Source organism: Furipterus horrens, unplaced genomic scaffold (genome assembly GCF_987537825.1).
Source record: "Furipterus horrens unplaced genomic scaffold, mFurHor1.1.pri manual_scaffold_11, whole genome shotgun sequence".
NCBI lineage: Eukaryota > Metazoa > Chordata > Mammalia > Chiroptera > Furipteridae > Furipterus > Furipterus horrens.
This window is the reverse complement of record NW_028327181.1, coordinates 79,253,870-79,276,606: the sequence shown is the minus strand read 5'-3', so window position 1 is coordinate 79,276,606 and position 22,737 is coordinate 79,253,870. Positions and strand designations below refer to the sequence as shown.

General features: G+C 40.6%; 1 protein-coding gene and 1 long non-coding RNA gene across 5 annotated transcripts in view; one reads left to right on the top strand and one right to left on the bottom strand.

Moving 5' to 3' along the window:
* LOC149998430 (uncharacterized) overlaps positions 1–22,737 on the bottom strand; it is a 294,581-nt gene that overhangs the window by 44,886 nt on the left and 226,958 nt on the right. The gene's annotated exons all lie outside the window — the stretch shown is intronic.
* Positions 10,849–21,098, top strand: LOC149998447 (uncharacterized). 4 transcript variants are annotated; one of them, XM_090292793.1, is made up of 3 exons: positions 10,849–11,279; positions 11,370–11,446; positions 20,320–21,098. In XM_090292793.1, exons 1-3 carry the CDS (start codon positions 10,886–10,888, stop codon positions 20,854–20,856), a joined length of 1,008 nt encoding a protein of 335 aa, XP_090148919.1. In that variant the 5' UTR covers positions 10,849–10,885; the 3' UTR covers positions 20,857–21,098. The 4 variants fall into 4 exon arrangements, with proteins under 4 accessions (XP_090148919.1, XP_090148920.1, XP_090148918.1 ...); XM_090292794.1 differs by lacking the exon at positions 11,370–11,446 and having other exon boundaries at positions 10,849–11,267; positions 20,306–21,098; XM_090292792.1 differs by having other exon boundaries at positions 10,849–11,446.

Below are 22,737 nucleotides of genomic sequence, written 5' to 3'. Positions count from 1 at the left end.
GATCTGTTTTAGAAAAAATTCCATATGTAGTATAATAACTGCTATTGGGGCTACCAATCAATAAAATTTAAGGTATTTCATGACCATATGTCATATTCCATTAGGTTTCTGCAAGAATAAATGGAGTTGTAAACAAATCATGTATTCTTTAGTCATTTAGGTCAGGACTAAACTCTGGATGTGCTATAGCTTCTTGTTAGTACTTTAGTCTGGAGGTCTAATTTGTAAATTTGAGATATAGCTTCTGTTAAGTCAAGGATACAGGAGTAAACAAAAGAGGCAAGTCACACTTACTGAGGAAAAAGCAAAAGCAGATAAACTATTCTTTACTATTAAGAATTATGAATACATTCTTTGTGAAAACCCTTGAAAATATGAGAATTATGATCTCCTAAAGAAGGTATCTGCCTACAGACTGGCTGATATAGTAAAGGAATGGAAAAAGAGAAAGGAATAATTCCAGATTAATCTATGGGTAGACATGCTACTTAAGATGGAAATGGGGGGGGAGGGGGAAGAAAGATACAAAAGGAAGATGACACTATAAATGAGAAACATCCATGAGGGTGCATACATATATCCTATATTTCCCCCCAGACACACAGCTAGAGAGCAGCAGAACAGGCATTTGAGGACCTTTCCATATGATTCTAATTCCCAGGACCAAGATCTATTGTCTTCTTTTCCACAATAAAGAACTTACGGTTAAAGATAGAATTGGAGAGGAATAGATGCACAGCCTTGGAAGGAACTTAGTAAAAACCATGGATGGTGTAGACTGGTAGCATCTTTACAGAACTGGCTCACACATAAGTAGGCCCTATAATGGAGTTGGGGTGAGAGGCAGAAGCTCTGCTGAACTTTTTCCTATGTTTCTTTCTGGAAGTTCTGTGGTTTTAGGCTTTATATTTATATTCATGATCCATTTTGAGTTGGTATTGCAGAAGATGTGAAGTATAGGCCCAAGTGCCTTTTTTTTTTTGCACATGGATACTTAACTGTACCATTTGTTCTTGTACTATTTGTTCAAAAGACCACACTTTTTCTGCATATTAATTTGATACCTTTTAAAAAAATCTGCATAATATATGTGTGACTATTTCTGGATGCTCAGATTTGTTCTGTAGATCTGTATCTTTAACATTTCACCAGTACATCCCACAAAACAGCTTTAATGTTGAAGTCAGATGGTGTTTCCCTGTCCATGCGATTTCATGCAAGTAACTTTGCTTCCCTCAACACTGATGCCCACTTGTCAGGATTGTATGATAATGAGAGATAATGTACATAAAACATCTAGCTCAATACTCAGTATATAGTAGGTCTTCAATAAATGTTACTAATTCTTCCCATCTACCTTCCATGTTGGAAAATTTAGTAACCTGGCAGAGAATTCCAGATATATCCTCTAGAAAGATCATACTTTTTGTCACATCTAGTGTGTTAACTATTCCTAAGTACCTTTACACCTCTTAAGAGGGTGACCACAATAAAAACTTCTTAATTTTCTGCCACAGCTGTATTAGCCCTTTGTAGCTATTATAGCTAACACAGCTATTGCCTTTACTATTTGGTTTTTCATCCAAAGATTCAGGTTTCCTCCATTTAAAAACCAACCTAATGACCATCTTGACTTTGAACAGTGCATCCTTCCTTGTTTTTTCTTCCTACTTTCTCCTGAAAACTGTGATTTTGATCTTCCTTAGCTTATAAGCCTTTTTCTCAGAGAGCATGGGAAGTTGTACTGCTTCCTTTTGGCCTAGAGATTATGATTGGATTAAGGAGTTATACGCCCATTGCATGGTAACCTCAATTCTCAAAACTCTAGAAATTTATCTTCCCTTAGCAATGTCCACGTCAGTAGCTCAAATTGCCTCAAAGTTTAGGGGCATGGGATATATGGCATGAGCTTGTGTGCTTAGCAAGAGTGAATCTTAATCCCAATTTTTGTTGAGATAAATAAAATAACACTAATGCCAATTCTATGATATCGAAGAACAGGTTCCTCTAGGCAAAGGGAGGAACAGGAATACCAACCACACTCACGGTACTTTCTGATGACAGATCATGCCAGTCACGGACCAGAACCCAGAGAAGTTGTCAGGCCTGCCTTCACTAACTAAAGCTCTGAAAGCAGGCAGGCTCTGTTGGTCACTGAGGTAGGAAGAATATCTGGGAAGAGCTTTGTAGAGAGAAAAGGGTTCTGTATATGAAAGGTATAATTATTTCCATTGTTATAAAAGCAACTCAAAATATATACCTTCCCTGTGCCCAGTAACCAGTGTTATTTCTACCTGTAGACAGAATTCCTATTTGTTTTCTCTGCTTGAAATACGGCTGGAAGTTTTTCATTGGTTTACTTGTGAAATAGTTCAAAGTTAAGTTTATCTAGAATTATATCAACTCTGAACAAAGGTAGCCATCCTGTATCTGGGCAGGATAGAAAAGTTGTATTATATATTTTATTATATCTTCCACACTAGCCATTTAAAGGTAAAGACAAATTTTCTCTCTTGGGAGAATTAGTTTTTCTGTTTGTTATGGCCTCATGATAGCGGTTAATATCAATAGAAATGAATTCATCTTCACAGTTCTATCAGGGAAGCAGGCTATTACCAACAACTCTTTCAAGGTAAATATTAGTATTTTTTTTCAAAAGTTGAAATTAATCATAGATGTAGATGAACTCATAAATTTAATTGATGTTTCTTAAATGGGTTAATTTGTCTTTATTGTTATTAGCCAGTATTTAGTCTATTAGTCATAACATCTTCAAATTGAGAAGAAAGAATAGTAAGCAACAAGTCATTAACCAGAGATAATATGAGAAGCAAATAATTTGAAAACTTGACCTGTGGAACTGCATAAAAAATTGCATATTTTTCACTCTTAAATGTGTTTCTCTGACAAATATATTTGCAAATGGTTCCATTAAAAAAAAAATCTGTGTGTACATAGGATCTATTATGTCAATTCTGAGTTATATGGCAAGTCACTTTCTGATCTCTAAAAGGAGAGTGATACTGGGATGATAATCTTTGCCCTGCCTATCCTGTAGGGCCATTGTGAAACCTGAATCAGATAAAACATATATATTGCAACTCAAAAGTGGGGCTTCATAAAGAAACTGCTATAAAAAAGACAAATAAAAAACATACCGGTAGTATGATGCAAGATAGTACAGATTTTACTAGGAAAGAACAGGTAGGAAAACAATTCAAACTCATTGTGAAGAGTTCAGTAACCTGGCAGAAGGTACTAAATACAATGCATATATCTAAAGAGATGATCAACATTGATCATTGTGGAGGGCTAAGTATATAGTCATAATAATTTGTTTAAATGCCATTGAGGCGAGAGGTTATGATGACTTTCATCAGGTCTGAGACCATGAACTCATGTGAAAATCAGATGGAGCTGACCAGTACACTGATCAAGAGGAAATGAAGAATAAAATCAAAGGGGAGAAAACTGCACCCCCCTCAGTAGACCCCTAAGAATTGTAGAAAGATGACAACAAAGTTGTGTCAGCATGTGGTTTCTCAGGAAATTTAGATGACCCATTAGAACTTATTTCTGGAAATAGGAGTCAACATCAAAAGAATTATTAACTATGAATCATCACTTTTTAAGACAGAGTATATCTTCTGGTCATATAGGTCAGGCTGGTTTGGAGAACAGATCAGAGCCATTGTCGCCAACTACTTTTCCCCCCTGATGCTACCTATATTGGAACGCATCTCTGAATATAGAGCATGCTGTCGATGAAACCAAGATAATCATGAATTCATACCACATTTTAACACATTTTAAATTAAATCCATATTTTAACAAGATTTTCATCTGTGTCACACAAAATTCATGGAGTGATATGACCAATAAGAGTCAGAAATGACATGAGGAAATATTCCAAAATGCGTTACTTGGGATTCCTTTCCCAACTCACTAATCACAGCCTGCACCTGGAACCATATCCTTTCTCACATTCACAAAGTGTGTGTGGGAGGGTGGGTTCTGTCCTCATCCTCCCCAAGATCTCTCAGTATATCATTCTCAGTGGGAATTATTTCATACCCATTGACTTTCTCCATCTGTGGTCCCATTTGCTCTGTGTCATGAACTCATGACTCATGGCTTAGGCCTAGGTTGAGTCACAGAAAAAAGAAACACATGGGCACTTAGTAACAAATGGTCAGTCTCATCTTAGCCAATTGGAGGAGAGAGCTGTCATCCTGAACATTAGATGATACACACAAGGAAGATGCACAAGAGTTGATTTGAAGGAAAGATTATAGTGAAGATACGTAATAGAAAGGAAAAATGCATTCCATATAATTTTGGAAGAAGAAATGGTTATAGTTACCTAATTGAATAATTACTTACCTACTAAGATAAACAATAACAGGAAGCTACCTCAACAGGGTATAAAAGGGGACCTGAGCAAGGAGATTCAGGAAACTCACTCTCCTGGAAACTCACTCAGAACCTCCACCCTCTAACACCATGGTCAACTCTTGTGGCTCTGCCTGCTCTGATCAGGGCTGTGGCCAAGGCTCCCAACACGAGACCTGCTACCGCCCCAATCTCCAGACCACCTGCTGTGGGACCCCCTGCTGCCGCCCCAGCTGCTGTGGGTCCAGCTGCTGTCAGACCACCTGCTGCCGCCCCGGCTGCTGTCAGACCACCTGCTGCCGCCCCAGCTGCTGTGTGTCCAGCTGTTGCAGGCCCCAGTGTTGCCAGACTGTGTGCTACCGCCCCGGCTGCTGTCAGACCACCTGCTGTCGCCCCAGCTGCTGTGTGTCCAGCTGTTGCAGGCCCCAGTGTTGCCAGACTGTGTGCTACCGCCCCAGCTGCTGCACATCCAGCTGTTGCAGGCCCCAGTGTTGCCAGACTGTGTGCTGCCAGCCCACCTGCTGTCGCCCCAGCTGCTGCCGTCCAGTCTGCTGTCAGACCACCTGCTGTAGAACAACCTGTTGCCGCCCCAGCTGCGGAAGTGGTTCTTATTGCTGAATTTCCTACTCTGAACCTGAACCTCCTTGGCCCAATCCTTTAGTCCACAGAGAGAGTGTTCCATTCAATAAAACATGTGGCACTTCCTGATAACATGAACTTAAAAAACAGACCCATGGACTAATTTGGAATCCTCTGACCTCTATATTATTTTTATTCTTTTTTTGTAGAAACATATTACTATTAATCAGAATTTGCAGTCATATTCTATAGCAAAATGTTTTATAATTTTGATTCAAAATGTAGGAGTTTTCAAATGTTCCCCTTACAGAGATTTTCATTCTAGTGCTTTTCTATGGAATCTGTTTTCACATGGAATTGCTTGATGTTCCCCAATAAAACTTTGGCATTCAAAGGCTCTAATATTGCTCATTTTTCATTATTTCTTATTAATGAAATATTCAACAGATATTGCTGTCTCTTTTCTACACAACACAGGAGTTCTCAGGAGAACCTACAATAGAAAAAATTAAGTTGGCACTCATCAATGAGATTTTTATCCAGACCAGAATTCAATCTCAAGGCAGAAATAAGAAAGGTCTAAAGAGAGGCATCTTGAATTCAATACATATAAAATGACAATTATGGATTATAACTGCTATCAAAAAAGAAAAAGACCTTAGTAATCTATAATCCATGCATTGATTTAAACCAATTTAAATAGGGGCAGCTCAGTATAGAGGATAGCCCCTGGACTTCGGAATTAAAGTTTGGTTTGAATTCTGACTGTAGCACATACCAACTGTGATCTTAAAACATGTTACTTAAACTCTCTCAACATTAAGATTGCTTTTTGTAGAGAAAGAATCACAATACCCACCTATCAAGATTGTCATACATCATTAATCATCAGGGAAATGCAAATCAAAACCATGATAAGATATTACCTCACACCTGTTCTGATGGTTATTAAGATAAAAACAAAAGGTAGCAAGTGTTGACAAGGATGTAAAAAAAAGAGAGAGAGAGCCCTGGTACACTATTGGTAGCAATGTAAATGGTTGTAACTCTTATGGAAAATGGTATGGAGGATCCTCAGATAATTATTAATAGAATTACCACTGAATCCAGCAACCCTATTTCTGGATATTTATCTGAAGAAATTGAAATCAGGATATCTAAGGGATATCAGCACTCCCATGTTTATGGCAACATTATTCACAATAGCCAATATATAAAAACAACCTAGTATCCATAGACAGATGAATGGATAAATAAAATGTGACACATATATCTCGTATTCAACAATAAAAAAGAACAGATCCCACCATTTGTAACAACATGGATGGAGCTGGAGGACATTATGCTAAGTGAAATAAGTCAGACACAGAAAGATAAATCCAGTATAATCTCACTTATATGTGGAATCTAAAATACTCAAACTCATTGAAGCAGAGAGCCCATTGGTGATTGCCAGGGGCTAAGAAAAGGAGGAAATGAGGAGATGTTGGCCAAAGGGTATAAAGTTTCAGTTATGTAAGATAAGTTCTGGAGGGCTATTACAAAGCATAGTGTTTATAGCTGACAATACTGTTTTGTAGGCTTAAATTTTTCTAAGGGGTATATCTTATGTTGTGCTCTTATACTTAATAAAACATAGTTTTTCTAATACCTATATGTTTCTGATTTCAAGCAGACTAGAATTTTCAGGTTTTATATCATACTAGAGAGAATTATGCTTAGTGAAATAAGCCAGGCAAAGAAAGAAAAATACCATATGATATCACCTAATACAGGAAACTAAAGAACAATACAAACAAACGAACTAAATAGGACAAAGAGCAGAATAGCAGTCAATAGGGGGGAGGGGGAGGGAGAGAAGGGGGATAAGTAAGGGAAGGGTTTAGTCAAGGAACGTGTATAAATGACTCATGGACATGGAAAACGGGGAGGGATATGATTGTGGGAGAGGTGATGGACTGGGTGGGGGGGAGCAATGGGGGGAAAATGGGACAACTGCAATTGAAAAACCAAAAAAAAAAAGAAAACCTCTTTAGTTCCGAAATAAAAATTGGATTGAAGGAAAAAATTAAAGTTGTCATAAAGATTCAATGAAATACAGGGGCATGGTAAACAAACTCAAGCTCCCTTTAACATCCAATTTGCCTCATTTTACACTTAATTTTGAAATAACTAGATTCACAGGAAGTTGAAAAAACCAGTATAGCAGTCTTGTGTACCCTCCACCCAATTTCCTTCAACAGTCATATCTTATATAAATGTAATACATAACAAATTTAGAAATTCACACTTGGTATAATCCACAGAACTTGTTCAGGTTTACCAGTATTACTTGGACTCATGTGTGTATATAGTTGTATGCAATTTACCATGCATATAGATTTTTGTAAACACCACTGCAATCGAGGTACAGAGCTGTTCTGTTTCTATAAGGTTCCTACATTCTGTCCCTTTACATCCACACCCACTCCCTTCCACCCATAAGCCCTGGCAACCACAATTTTGTTCTCTATCTCCATAGTTTTATATTTAGCATGTTCTACAAATGGAATCTTACAGTATATAACCTTTGGTGACTGGCTTATTACATTTTCCTTCCCTTGAGATCATGCATGTTGTTCAGTGTATCAGTAGCGTGTTCCTTTTTATCGCTGAATAGTATTTCACAGTATGGATGTACCATAGTTTATGTGTTCTACCATTCACCTGTGATGGATAAGTTAAGATAGACTATTTATTATTTGGAAATATTTATTGAGGCTTCCTACTTAGAGTCAAATACTGCTGCTTTTCAGGTACAAGACACACAGTCTAGTTTTAATACTCTTGGATATAATAGATTTATCTCTTTATCTCTTGTTTTTATGACTTTTAAAACTTTTATCATAAACCTACTTATTTTCTTCTTCAACTAAAGGGTTCTGATATTTTAGTCTTCCTTGCAAGAGAATCACTTTTTTCTTATGAGACTCTAATACAACTTTTTTTTTTGATAATTATAAAGCTTATAACTTAGTTAAATTTTGGATTGCAGAAAGGCCTGAAGCCGGTGAAATATGGTGCTAGAAGCATAAACACACAGGTTGTATAGATCTCTGTAGCCTCCTTAGTTATTTATGTTCAACATTTAGAGGGCATTGGTAGCTTTATCAGTAACCTGAAAACATAGCTGTGGAGAAAAATAATTCTCCAAGAGTTCTGTATCGGTTTCCTAAGTCATAATTTATGTCAGCAAGATTATCATTAGGACATGTATATTGCTGAGTATTTTATTTTTAATTCTATGCTTCTTTGGATAAACACAAAGGGACATATCTTATATCCTGTAACAGTGAATACTCTTAAAAATGTGATTTCACATGACTAAGTCTGAGAACAATGATAAATTCTAAAATAACATGAAATAGGAGAGAAAAGGGGAACTAGGTGTAGTTAAGTAAAAGAGAATTTTGAAAAGGTCATAAACTTATGGACTTTAGAACTGCAAGTCACATTAGAGACCTTCCTGCCCAGAGATTTTCAAACGGGGAGGTGTGCCACTGCATAGAGTCCAGAAATAGACCTAACAGCCTATAGGAATTAAGGATAAAAAATGGCAGTTTAAAACAAACATGTAAGGGAAGATTTATTTATAAAATGGTATAGGTCAGCTAGTTAACTTCAGGATAATGGAAGAAGAAAACAAAGGAAAGATACTTTTTCATTCATTAAACCAAAACAAATTTCATTAGAGTGAAAAAAAAAACTCAATATAAACACAAAACTATTAAAGCTCTAAAAGAAATCAGGAGGGATTTCCAAACAGAGTCTTAAGTTTAAGCTAAGCAACAAGAACAACAAAACAACAACAACACACACACAACCCATGAAGAGAAAAAGAATATAGCCAGTTAATATATTTTAAAAATTATCACAACTTTAGGATGGTTTCTGTGTAGCCATTCCTGTCTCGGGCTAGTTATTCTAAGAACAGAGCCAAGGGCATTGCAATTTGGTTGAGAGTCTTCCCATAAAATATGGAATTGGGAAATAAAATATGAGTCTTCAATCAAAACATTTGGAGGCCATAAAGTAAGGGAAGACTGAATATGTTGAAAGACAAAAATCATGATTTAAAAGGCTTCAGACATTGTTACACAAGACACTAAATCTTACAGGATGAAATGTCAGAGCCTTTCTGAGATCTAGATGAGCAGTTACTAACACAACGTGGCACATGAGTTGGGGAAGGGCTAAATATACATCTAAATTACTTAGGAGAATGGATGCGAATTACCCACATACTCGAATGTGTATTCCCTCTCAACACTTCCTCCCCAGATATACCATTATTTATATGAGCCATGTTGCTCCTGGTATCAGGTAGAAGAGATTTAGAACTGCTGATCTATATCTATCCACTGCAAATCTATAAGGAAGACTGAGGCAATTTGTAATGAAAAAGACAGGTGTTTCACATGATATTAACTTCCGTATAAGTCATACCTACTGCCACCCACTATTGCCACTATACTCTAAATGCCAACATTGATGAAAGTGTATATTATTCAGCCTTTAAAAAGGAAATCCTGCCATCTGTGATAACATGGATGGACATGGAAGACATTATGTTAAGTGAAAGAAGTCAGTCACAGAAGAACAAATATTGCATGATTCTACTGACATGAGACATCTAAGAGAGTTAAATTCATACAAGTGAATAAAACTGTGCTTTCCTGGGATGGTAGGAGGAGGAAATTGATAGTTGTTCAATGGGTAGAAAGTTTCAGTTATACAAAAGAAACAAGTATTAGAGATCTGCTGTACAATATTGTGCTTACACCAATACATTATGGTTCACTTAAAAACATGTTTCCCATCAGCAAGTGCAACACAGGAGCTCCAAACTGGGGAGCTCTGCTTGTGTTCATGATATTCAGAAGGAACGACCCCGAGGACCAGCAGATGCAGATACGCTGTGGACGTGCTGTTTGTTACTCACGTTACACAGGAGAGCACCGATGGCGGCGGACTGGTGTGAGAAAGACCATGCCCAGCTCCAGCCTTGGTGCTACTTATAGGGTTAAGGAGGGAGTAGCGTGTGAAAATGCTATACTTTAGTGATAAACACAGGAGACTTGAGACATGAGTGTCTTAAGAGAGCTGATCACCATCAGTCTGCAAAAATGGCAGACAACTGTAATAGAACAATAAAAAAAGAAATTTAAAAAAAAAAGAGGGCTGAGGCATCCAGATACAGTTTTCCTTGTTCCTTATGGCTGCTGACCAGGCAGCCACCTGTTTTCTGAGGTCATGGAGGGGCCATGTCCTGAGATACCCCACAGAAAATCTAGAAAATGAGTCATGATACACAGTGGGGAGGGGAATTATCTTAAGGGTCTTCTTATTCTCATGCCAGTGAAGCCCTGTTTCACATTCAAAATTTCTCTGCCCACCTGACCCACAATAAATGAACCATCAAACTAAAATGCAGCTTTATCCTCCCAAGTCACCAAAAAGAATGTGGCTTATTAGAACCTCTATTCATCACCCAAGGGAAGACATGCTGTGCTGTGCAATGAGAGACTAAGACATACACTGTCCAAGGGCAGAAATCACGTGACAGCTTTCTTTGAGTAAGCTGAAGCAAGAGAGAACCTAAGAGGTGATTCAGCAAGAGCTGAAATGATGAATTCTAACATATCAGGAAAAGAATAGTGTTTTCCTTCCATCTTGAAAGGGTTAACCAGAAAAACAAACTTAGCTAATTTGATAATCGCCTGTTAATTAGGACAACAATGACAAGGAAAGAGCACTGCATCTGATGACAGCAGCCCCTTAGCAGGGTATAAAAGGGGACCTGGGCAAGCAGACTTCCAAACCTTCCAAACCCACCTTCCTAGAAACTCACTCAGAACCTTCCCTCTCTGACACCATGGTCAACTCCTGCTGTGGATCCGTCTGCTCTGACCAGGGCTGCGGCCAAGGCTGCTGCCAGGAGACCTGCTGCCGCCCCAGCTGCTGCCAGACCACCTGCTGCCGCCCCAGCTGCTGTGTGTCCAGCTGTTGCCGCCCCTCTTGCTGTGGCTCCAGCTGCTGCAGGCCTACCTGCTGCATCTCTAGCTGCTGCCGCCCCAGCTGCTGCCAGACCACCTGCTGCCGCCCCACCTGCTGCCTCCCCACTTGCTGCCGCCCTAGTTGCTGTGTGTCCAACTGCTGCCGCCCCTCTTGCTGTGGTTCCAGCTGCTGTGGCTCCAGCTGCTGCAGGCCCACCTGTTGCATCTCTAGCTGCTGCCGCCCCAGCTGCTGCATTTCTAGTTGCTGTCGCCCCACCTGCTATGGTTCCAGCTGCTGTGGCTCCAGCTGCTGCCGCCCCACCTGCTGTGGCTCCAGCTGCTGCCGCCCCACCTGCTGTGGCTCCAGCTGCTGCCGCCCCACCTGCTGCATCTCTAGCTGCTGCCGCCCCACCTGCTGCCAGACCACCTGCTGCCGCCCAGTCTGTTCTAGTGGTTCCTGCTGCTGATTTCCCTGCCCTGCATCCACCTGGATTTCATCAGCCAGTCTTCTTAATGTCATCCAACTGAACCGAGTCATGAGAGGCCAATTGTAAAACCTCAGTTTCAACTGATTCTTAAACTGACTTTGGCCTCCATATGAACACAAAGTTTGAATTTCCCTGAAATCTTTCAACCTACATATCATTCCAATTGATATATTTCTTCCTGCCAGATTTTCTCATTTTAATCCAATCTTAAATAAATCTTAATTTTCCACGCATAAATACAAGAGCCTTGTGTCTGTTATTCCTTCTTGAATGATCATCCTTCACTTTCAGTCGTTCCACTGTTCTCTACAGAGATCAGACTACAGTAGGTGATATCAGGATTTCTAACTGTATTCCCTCATCCTCCTTATTTATAATAAGATGGTTTCTTACAGCAAGCACCTGGAATTCTCTGCCTGAGATCTTCCTCTGGATGAAGGTGCAAGCTCTGGGCAGGCCAGGGAGTTCAAGTTTGTAGGAGCAGACTTGAACCAATGGATGGGCGGGGTGGATAAATGCTCTAGCTTCTTTCCTCTCAAGTCAGGGCAAATTTTACCAGTCTCTAGAGGGCCTCAGTGGAATGAACCCCGGCTGCTTATTTGAGTACATCTGCTTATTACATCATTCTTTACTGGCTTCCATCAATTCCCTGGGTCACTTCCCAGGTTCCCCGCATGCTTCTTAGTATTTTCTCCCTAATAAACTATTTGATTTTGAAACTGATTTTAAGGCCTGCTCCTGAGGGCACTCCATCTAAGACACCAGTGTTCCAAATCTCATTACCAGTGCCCCCAAAACATTTTTCCTGTATTATGAATGGTTGCCATGCTGTTATAGTCAAGCCTTGAATTACTGTTGCCTGAACCACTAAGTCTTTTCAACATTTTCTGTTTCTTCTTGCCATTTTTGCACAACTGTTTTTAGATGAGTAGTCTCCACTTGTTTTTCTCAGTTCCTTATATCTGAGGGACAGTGCACACACCCCAGTACCACAGCTCCCCATGTTAGCAACTCTCTTTCTAAAGGAGGCTGTGTTTATGGGGGAACCACTCCAACCTGTGTGTCTTCTGTTGGATTCACTAAAAGCAAAGCTTGACACAAGGTTCTTGCACAAGTGCTATATAAGGAAGTGCTCTCAGGAGAAATCACTAAGAAACAGAGGGAAGCAGGATAGGATAGTAAAAGAAGATAAGCCAAAATATGGTTGCGGAGGAATTTTATGATCATCTGACCCCACAGGGGTGTGGATAGTACCGCAGACTGGCCCCTGCTGGAGGCAAGGTGGCTGGGGCTTTGTACTCCTACATTAGTTATCACTATTCTATGACAATATTCCCTTTCACGAGCTTCCACTTTAGAGAACAGTCACTATTGAATTTCTTAATATGCCTGTGACTCCCTTACCTGCTTATTCCTTATTACCATGGTATATAGTGTACCCCTTGAGCCCTCCTAGGGAATGTAGTGTGTTGAGTTTTCTGGCCTTATGACTAAATCTGTTCTACCATTTCCACTTCTCTGCACCTTTTGATCCCTTCCTCCTCATCTGTGTGTTGTGTGGTATAAGATAGAATAAAATGCTCACAAATACTGGAAGGCGATAGAGGGGGACAGTATGCAAGTAAAAGCATATTCCCTTTTACCAACAATTAACCTTATTTCACATTTTACTTTGAAATAATTATAGATGCACAGCAAGTTGTAAAAGAGTACAGCAACGTCCTGCATACCCTTCACCCAATTTGCCCTACTGGTTGCATCTTATAGTACATATCAAAACTCAGAAATTCACATTAGTCCAAAGCACAGATCTTGTTCAGAATTTACCAGTTTTACATGCATGAGTATGTGTGCATTTATGTGTGTGTGTAGTCCTATGCAGTTAAATCATGTGTACTGTATAGATTTGTGTAACCACCATCACAATTAAGTACAGAACTGTCCTTCTCCATAAGGCTTCTCCTTTGTAGCCCACCCACTCCCTCCCACTCATCACCCAGAACCCCGGGCTACCACTACTCTGTTCTCCATCTCTATAGCTGTATTTCAAGCATGTGCTACAAATGGAATCTTACAGTGTATAACCTTTGGTGATTGGCTTTTTACACTCAGCATCATTCCCTGGAGATCATGCAAGTTGTTCAGAGTATTAATAGCTGTTCCATGTTATGGGCATATACAGTTTGGCTTGTTCAACCATTCACCTGTAAAGGACACCTTAACTGTTTCAAGTTCAAATTCATTCATTCTTTCATTCATTCACTCATTCATTCATTGTTGTGAGAAAAAAATTATCGTACTTGCAGGCAAACACTGCCATTTTTCAGTTGCAAGACATATTGTCTAATTTGAATACTGTTGGATTTAGTAAATTTGTATCTATTTTATTTATCTCCTGTTCCTTACAGTTTTAAAAAATTTCATTATAAACCTATCTGTTTTCTTCTTGGACTGAAGTGTTCTGATAATTTAGTCTTTCTTACAAGAGAATCAGTTTTCTTCTGAGAATTAAAACATCACTTTTTTGGATAATTACCAATTTCTGTCTTAGTTAATTTCTGAAAGGAAGACAGGCTTGCAGTGGGTAAAATATTTGCTAGAAGTATAGAAATACAGTTTGTATTTATCTCTGTAGACTACATAGCTATGGTCAAGATTTAGGAAACATGATAAATCTAGCACTGACCTGGAAATATAGCTGTAGAGAAAAAAATTTTTTTTCCAAAGCTCTATAGCACTTTCCTAAGTCATAACTATCTCAGCAGAATTATCTTTTCAGCATGCATGGCTGGGTATTTTATTTTGGATTCTGCTTTGGATGAGCACAAAGGGACATTTACTATGAAAGTCAATACTTCTACTTTTTAATTTTTTTAAAATTATTTTTATTGATTTTGCTATTACAGGTGTCCTAATTTTTCTCCCCTTGCCCCACCTATAACCAGCACCCCCCACTCCCTCAGGCCATCCCCACACCACTGTCCATATCCATGGATCACGCATATAAGTTTTTTGGCTTCTCCATTTCCTGTACTGTACTTCACATCCCCATGGCTATTCTGTAACTACTTATTTGTACTTCTTAATCTCCTCACCTCTTCACCCATTTCCCCACACTCACCTCCCATCTGTCAACCATCAATACTCTCTCCATATCCATGATTCTATCTCTGTTCTTGTTTGCTTAGTTTTCTTTTTAGATTCAATTGTTGATAGATATGTATTTATTGCCATTTTATTGTTCATAGTTTTGATCTTCTTTTTCTTAAATAAGTCCCTTTAACATTTCATATAATAATGGTTTGGTGATGAAGAACTCCTTTAGTTTTTTCTTGTCTGGGAAACACTTTATCTGCCCTTTGATTCTAAATGATATCTTTTCTGGATAGAGCAATCTTGGCTGTAGGTCCCTGCTTTTCATGAGGTTGAATATTTCTACTAATCTCTTCTAGCCTACAAAGTTTGTCTGGAGAAATCAGCTGACAGTCTTATGGGAACTCCTTTGTAGGTAACTCTCTGCTTTTCTCTTGCTGCTTTTAAGATTCTCTCTTTATCTTTAATCTTTGGCATTTTAATTATGATGTGTCTCCGAGTGGGACTCTTCGCATCCATCTTGTTTGGGACCCTCTGTGCTTCCTGGATTTGTGTGTCTATTTCCTTCATCAAATTAGGGAAGTTTTTTTCATTATTTTTAAAAAATAGGTTTCCAATTTATTGTTCTTTCTCTTCTCCTTCTAGCACCCTTATGATGAGAATATTGGAATGCTTAAAGTTGTCCCACAGGCTGCTTACAGGATCCTCAATTTTTTTCATATTATTTTTTCTTCTGGTTGTTCTGATTGATTGTTTTTTTGCTTCCTTATGCTCCAAATCATTGATCTGATTCTCAGTTTTATCCACTCTACTCTTGTTTCCCTGTAAATTGTTCTTCATTTCAATTAGTGAATCCTTCATTTCTTTTTAAAAAAAATTTTTTTTATTGTTTTTCTATTACAATTGTCCCACTTTTTCCCTCATTGCTACCCCCCACCCAGCCCACCCCTTCTCCCACAGTCAATCCCCACCCCATTGTCCATGTCCTTGGGTTATTTATACTAGTTCCTTTACTAAACCCTTCCCCTACTCATCCCCCTTCTCTCCCTCCCCCCTGATAACTGTTACTCTGTTCCTTGTTCAGTTCTGTTCATTTGATTGCGTTGTTAATTAGTCTCCTGTATCAGGTGATATCATATGGTATTTTTCTTTTGTTGCCTGGCTTATTTTGCTAAGCATAATTCTCTCTGGTTCCATCCATGTTGTTGTAAATAGCAGGAGTTTCTTCTTTCTTTTTGTTGCATAGTATTCCATTGTGTAAGTGTACCAGTTTTTTAATCCACTCATCTACAGATGGGCACTTAGGCTGTTTCCAGCAATTGGCTATTGTAAACAGGGCTGCTATGAACATAGGGGTGCATAGGTTCTTTTGAATTGGTGTTTCAGGATTTTTCAGGTATAATCCTAGCAGTGGAATTGCTGGTTCAAAAGGCAGTTCCATTTTTAGTTTTTCGAGGAACTTCCATGCGGTTTCCCATAGTGGCTGCACCAGTCTGCATTCCCACCAACAGTGCACTGAGGTTTCCATTTCTCCACATCCTCACCAGCACTTGTTGTTTGTTGATTTGTTGATGATGGCCATTCTGACTGGTGTAAAGTGGTATCTCATTGTGGTTTTTATTTGCATCTCTCTGATGGGTAGTGATGTTGAGCATTTGTTCATATGCCTATGGACCCTCTGTGGCCTACTTGGAGAAGTGTTTGTTCAGGTCCTTTGCCCATTTCTTAATTGGGCTGTCTGTCTTCTTGGTGTTGAGACATGTAAATTCTTTATAATTTTGGAGATCAATCACTGTCTGACGTATCATTGGCAAATATGTTTTCCCATATGGTTGGTTCGCTTTTCATCTTGCTGATGTTTTCTTTTGCTGAGCAGAAACTCCTTAGTTTGATGTAGTCCCATTTATTTATTTTTTCTATTATTTCCCTTGCCTTAGGATATGTATCAGTAAAAATACTGTTACATGAGATATCTGAAATTTTCCTGCCTATGTTTTCCTCTAGGACTTTTATGGTGTCACATCTTACATTTAAGTCTTTGATCCATCTTGAGTTTATTCTGGTGTGTGGTGTAAGTTGGTGGTCTAGTTTCATTTTTTTGCATGTCCCTGTCCAGTTCTCCCAGCATTATTTGTTGAAGAGGCTCTTCTCATTCCATTTGATGTTCTTTCCCCCTTGTCGAATATTAGTTGGCCATAGACACCTGGGTTTATATCTGGGCTCTCTATTCTGTTTTATTGATCTATACGTCTGTTCTTATGCCAGTACCAGGCTGTTTTGATTACAGTGGCCCTGTAGTACAGTTTGATGTCAGGTATTGTGATTCTTCCTTTTGCGTTCCTCTATCTCAAGATTGTCCTTTTTTATGCTGGTGTAGTTCTCAGTAAGTTCCTTGTAGCTTCCCTGGAATTCTTTGTAGTTTCCCTGGAGTTCTTTCTAGTTTCCCTGATGTTCACTGTAGTTTTCTTTGAGTTTGTTGAGTTCATTGAGCTTCCTCATTACTATTGTTCTGAATTCCATGTCTGATAGTTTGCTTGCTTCTATTTCATCTATCCCTCCTGCTGGGAATTCCTCCTTTCCTTTTGGTGGGGTGTTGTTTCTGTTTGGTGGGGTGTTATTCCACCTCCCCATTTTGGGTACTGGTCTTGTTTCTGCTTCTTAGATTGGTCTGCTTTTATTTTCTGCCTTTATGGTGTGACCTTCTTGTATACAGTTGCTGAGCTGCTGCCTCCAGCTGACGCTGCTTGGAGGGGAGCAGTCTGCTTAAGTGATCTCTCCCGAAGCACTGGGGTTGATTCTGTACTAGGACCCAGTCCACTGCTCTCCCAGCTCTTTCTTGAGGGCCCATGCCCAAAACTTATTACAAAATGCCTCTAGTTCACTTCACTTTCCTTTGGCCTCAGCCAGGGGTGAGTGCACTCCCTCGTGCAGGCCAGGGGTGGGCTGACCCATTGCGCACTGGGTGGGCAGGTCCAAGGCGGAGTGGTTGCTTGCCTGTTGCGGCTGGTAGGGGAGGCCTTTGCACGCAGGAAGGCAGGTTTGTTGTGCACCTGTTGGGGCAGGCCAGGAGGGCAGTGAGTTTGTTTCGTGCCTGTTGGGGCGGGCCCAAGGGTGCCTGGGTGTGGCGGCCGGCGAGTTGGTTTTGCGTCTGTTGGGCCGGGACCAGGGGCACCCGTGCACAGTGGCCAGCAAGTTGGTTTCGCGCCTGTTGGGGCAGGCCACGGGTGCCTGGACACAGTGACTTGATTTTACGCCTGGGTGGGTGGACTGGGACACTTCCGTGTGTGCGCTCGAGCGACCCAGGGGGCCGGTTGGGAAGTGGGTGAGTGCGCTTCTGCGCCTGTGTTCCTCAAGAATCTCGTCCCACCTCTAGCCTCTTCTCCCCTCTCCGCAAAAAACGAAAGAGAAAAATAAAAAGGAAAAACACATTCGTACACACACAACAGTATGCTGTTTCTTGCCTCTCAGAGCCAAGTGTACCTGGTCCACTCCTGGCTCTACCAGTGGGCAGAGCCTCATCCTCCTCCCAGGGAGAAGAGGAACCTAGGGTCACTAAAAAATCTTTGCGCACTGCCAGCCACAGCTCAGGGAGCCAAGTCGGTCAGAAATCCCATCTCGTACCTTTCTCCTCCACTATCCTCACCAGACAGGTTGCTCCCAGATGGTCTTCTCTGATCCAGCAGTGCCAAGGCTCAACTCCTGCCAGTATCCAGATGTTAACTGAGATGTTCTGTCTGCAATTAGCCTAAACTACAGACAGGTCTCAGGAGCAAGCAAGTGCAGCCTCCCCTCACTCCTACGCCATCTTCCTTTCAATCTTTCATTTCTGACTGGATGTTTTTCGCGCTGCTGAGGTTCTAAGTTCCTTGAGCATCCTTAAAACCAGTGTTTTGAACTCTGCATCTGATAGATTGCTTGTATCCAGTTTGTTTAGTTCTTTTTCTGGAGTTTTGATCTGTCCTTTCATTTGGGCCATGTTTCTTTGTCTCCTCATTTTGGCAGCCTCCCTGTGTTTGTTTCTATGTATTAGGTAGAGGTGCTTTAACTCCCTGCCTTGGTAGAGTGATCAAATATAGTAGGTATCCTGTAGGGTCCAGTGGCACAGCCTCCCCTATCACCCAAGCTGGGTACTTGTGGTGTACCCTCTGTGTGGGCTGAGTATATTCTCCTCTTGTAGCTGAGTCTTGATTGCTGTTGGAAAACCAATGGGAGGGATTTACCCAGGTCAGTCAGTTGCAAGGCTTGGCTGTGACCACTGACCACCAACCTCCATCCCCTGTGGAGGATCAATTGTGCAGGGGCAGGGTAGTGGTGTTCCTACATGGTCTGTAGTTGTCCACTGGGTGAGCAGGCTCTGGGATTTCCAGGGTGGTTCAGTCCAAGGTCAGCCCCCACATGTGTTCTGCCTGGGGCCACCCTGCACAAGCTATAAAGTAGTCTGAGATGTCTGCTATGTGTGCTGAGACAAGCCTGTTCCATGTCTTCGTCCTTCCTATCAGTCTGGATGGATATGGTTTCTTTAATTCCATAGTTGTCAGACTTCCATTCAGCTTGATGTCTGATGGTTCTGAGTGATGGTTGCTTTATATTTTAGTTGTCATTTTGATGTTGTTGTGCGAGGAGGTAAGCCATGCTTACCTATGCCACCATCTTGACCAGAAGTCCCTGAAAGTCAATACTTTTAAAAATTGTGATTTTATATCACTAATTCTGAGGACAATTATTAATTCTAAAATAAAATCATGAACATAGATAGGCATAAAAGAAAAAATAGTCATATAAAGGGAATTCAATACAGTCATAAATTTATGGATTTGTAGAACTGGGAATCACATTAGAGACCCTCCAATCAAGTGACATTCATACTGTGAGAGGTGTTACTGAATAGACTCCAAAAGAGACCTAAAAGCCTATAGGAATTAAGTACAGACTAAAAAATTTAGTTTAAAATAAGGGGGCGGCGGAACGGGACAACTGTAAAAGAATAACAATAATAAAATAAAATAAAATAAAATCACTATGTAAAGAAAAGATTACTATTAAAATTAAATAGGAAAGCTAGTAAACTTCTGGATAAAGAAAGAAGACAGCTAACAATTCATTCATTAAACCAGAACTAATTCCAATTGGATGAAAAACTCAGTATAAAAATGAAACTGTTAATGTACTAGAAGAAATGATGAGGAAGTTTGAAACATAATTTCAAGCCAGTCTTAAGAAACACACACACTCACTATGAAAAAAATATATAGTAAATTAATATGAATAAAAAGTATTTCTACTGAGTCATCAGTAGTACTCAGTCATCAGGGCTCCTTGGAGACACTTCTCCCAAAATGAAATGTCTTATGGAATTCTTAGAATTCTTTTCAGACTCCATCATGAGGCTGTCTGGGGCCTTTACCCTCACAACTTAAAATCTGCTTCTGCTCCTAACATATGAGGAAAAGGAAACAATGTTTTCCATTCATCTTGAAAAGATTAACTAGGAAAACAAACCTGATAATCGCCTGTTAATTAGGACAACAATGACAAGGAAAGAGCACTGCATCTGATGACAGCAGCCCCTTAGCAGGGTATAAAAGGGGACCTGGGGCAAGCAGACTTCCAAACCTTCCAAATCCACCTTCTCAGAAACTTACTCAGAACATCCACCTTCTGACACCATGGTCAACTCCTGTTGTGGATCCGTCTGCTCTGACCAGGGCTGTGGCCAAGGCTGCTGCCAGGAGACCTGCTGCCGCCCCAGCTGCTGTGTGTCCAGCTGTTGCCGCCCCTCTTGCTGTGGCTCCAGTTGCTGCAGGCCCACCTGCTGCATCTCTAGCTGCTGCCGCCCCAGCTGTTGCCAGACCACCTGCTGCCGCCCCACCTGCTGCCGCCCCTCCTGCTGTGGTTCCAGCTGCTGTGGCTCCAGCTGCTGCAGGCCCACCTGCTGCATCTCTAGCTGCTGCCGCCCCACCTGCTGCCGCCCCACCTGCTGCCTCCCCACCTGCTGTGGTTCCAGCTGCTGTGGCTCCAGCTGCTGCAGGCCCACCTGCTGCCTCCCCACCTGCTGTGGTTCCAGCTGCTGTGGCTCCAGCTGCTGCAGGCCTACTTGTTGTATCTCTAGCTGCTACCGCCCCAGCTGCTGCCAGACCACCTGCTACCGCCCCACCTGCTGTGGCTCCAGCTGCTGCAGGCCCACTTGCTGCATCTCTAGCTGCTGCCGCCCCACCTGCTGCCAGACCACCTGTTGCCGCCCAGTCTGTTCTAGCAGTTCCTGCTGCTGATTTCCCTGACCTGCACCCACCTGGTTTTCGTCAAGCAATCTTCTTAATGTCATCCAACTGAACTGAGTCATGAGAGGCCAATTGTAAAACCTCAGTTCCAACTGATTCTTAAAGTGACTTTGGCCTCTAAATATAATGCCCCCACCACCATGTTACCATCTCTCTCCTAAATGAAAAGAAAGTTTTAGTGTTCTCTGAAATTCTTCAACTGATATGTCACCTCAATTGATACATTTCTTCCCTGCCAGATTTTGTCATATGGTGATGTTCCTAAATCTTAAATAAATCTTAATTTTCTATGCATACAAATACAAGAGTATTGTTTCTCATTTTTCCTTCTTGACTCATCATCATTATCTATTAATTGTTCTGCTGTTCTCTGCAGAGAGCAGAGTATAGCAGGTGATTTCAGGATTTCTAACTCTATGCCCACATCATCCTCACTTTTTATAAGATGGTTTCTTACAGCAAGTACCTCTAACTCTCTGCCTGAACACTCTCTCTGGATGAAGGAGCAAACTCTGGGTAGGCCAGAAGTCAGAGTTAATGTCTCTAGCAGCATTGTTCAACCAGTGGACAAGAATTTTTGTTCAATGCTGTAGCTTCTTTTTCTTCTGGCGGCGGTATGTTGTTCCAGTCTCCAGAGGTCCTCGGTGGGATTGAGCCCTAGCTGTCTATAGGAGTAATATGCTCATTAAATCACTTATATTGTGGATCAAGAATCCAGCTACGGCTCAGCTGACTCTATTTCACCCTCTTTTCACAACACTGCAATCAAGGTGTTAGCTGGCACTGGAGTCTCATTGAAAGTCTTGACTAAGGAAGGATCCAATCCCAAGTTCACTCATGTGGCGTTGACAGGATTCAGTTCCTTTAGGGCCATTAGAGTCAGAGCCTCAGTTCCTTGTTGCTGTCAAATGGAGACTATTCTCAGTGCTTTGCCATGTATGTGTATCTCTCTCCCACACAGCTGCTTACTTCATCCAAGCCAGTGAGGGAGAGAGAAAGTTGGTTAGCAAGAAGCAAGTCACTCACTGCCAGGGCAATACATAACACTACAAATACCAAGAAAGAATTTATTGGGCCATCTTAGAGGCTGCCTGCCACAGCTCTCACATTATACTGAGTGAAAGAATTAAAACACATAATACATATACTAAGCTTCCACTTATGTAAAATTCAAAAACATGTAAAACTAAACTCTATTGTTTAGGATGCATACTTAGGTGATAAAACTATAAAGAAAATCAATGAAAAGGTTACTTTAAAACTCAGGATAGTGATTATCTGCAGGGGGGAAGGAGAGAGATGTAGTCAAGAGGAGACACATCAAGGGCCCTCTTGCAGATACCAATGTTCTGTTTCTTGCCTTGGGGTGTTGGAATATATGAATGTTTGCTTCATAATTATTTATATTATATTATACATGTATATTTTATACACTTTTCAGTATAGTGTCCCCCCTTGAATCTGAGGTTTTGCTTTCTGTAGTTTTAGTTACCCACAATCAACCATAGTATAAAAATAGTAAATGGAAAATTCCAGAAATAAACAATCCATAAGTTTTAAATTGCATGCCATTCCGGGTAACATGAGGAAATCTTGCACTGTCCTGCTCCATCCCACCTGGGTTGTGAGTCATTCCTTTGTCCAGCATATTCTCACTGTATACGCTACTCACTCATAAGTGGCTTAGTAGCTGCCTCGGTTATCAGATCTGCTGTCTTGGTATTGTTCTATTTTATTAGTAGTAATGTTTATTTATCTCTTACTGTGCCTAACTTTTAAATTAAACTTTATCAAAGGTTTGTATGCTTAGGGAAAAAAAGTAGTATATATAGGGTTCCTTACTACCCATGGTTTTAGGGATACTCTAGAGGT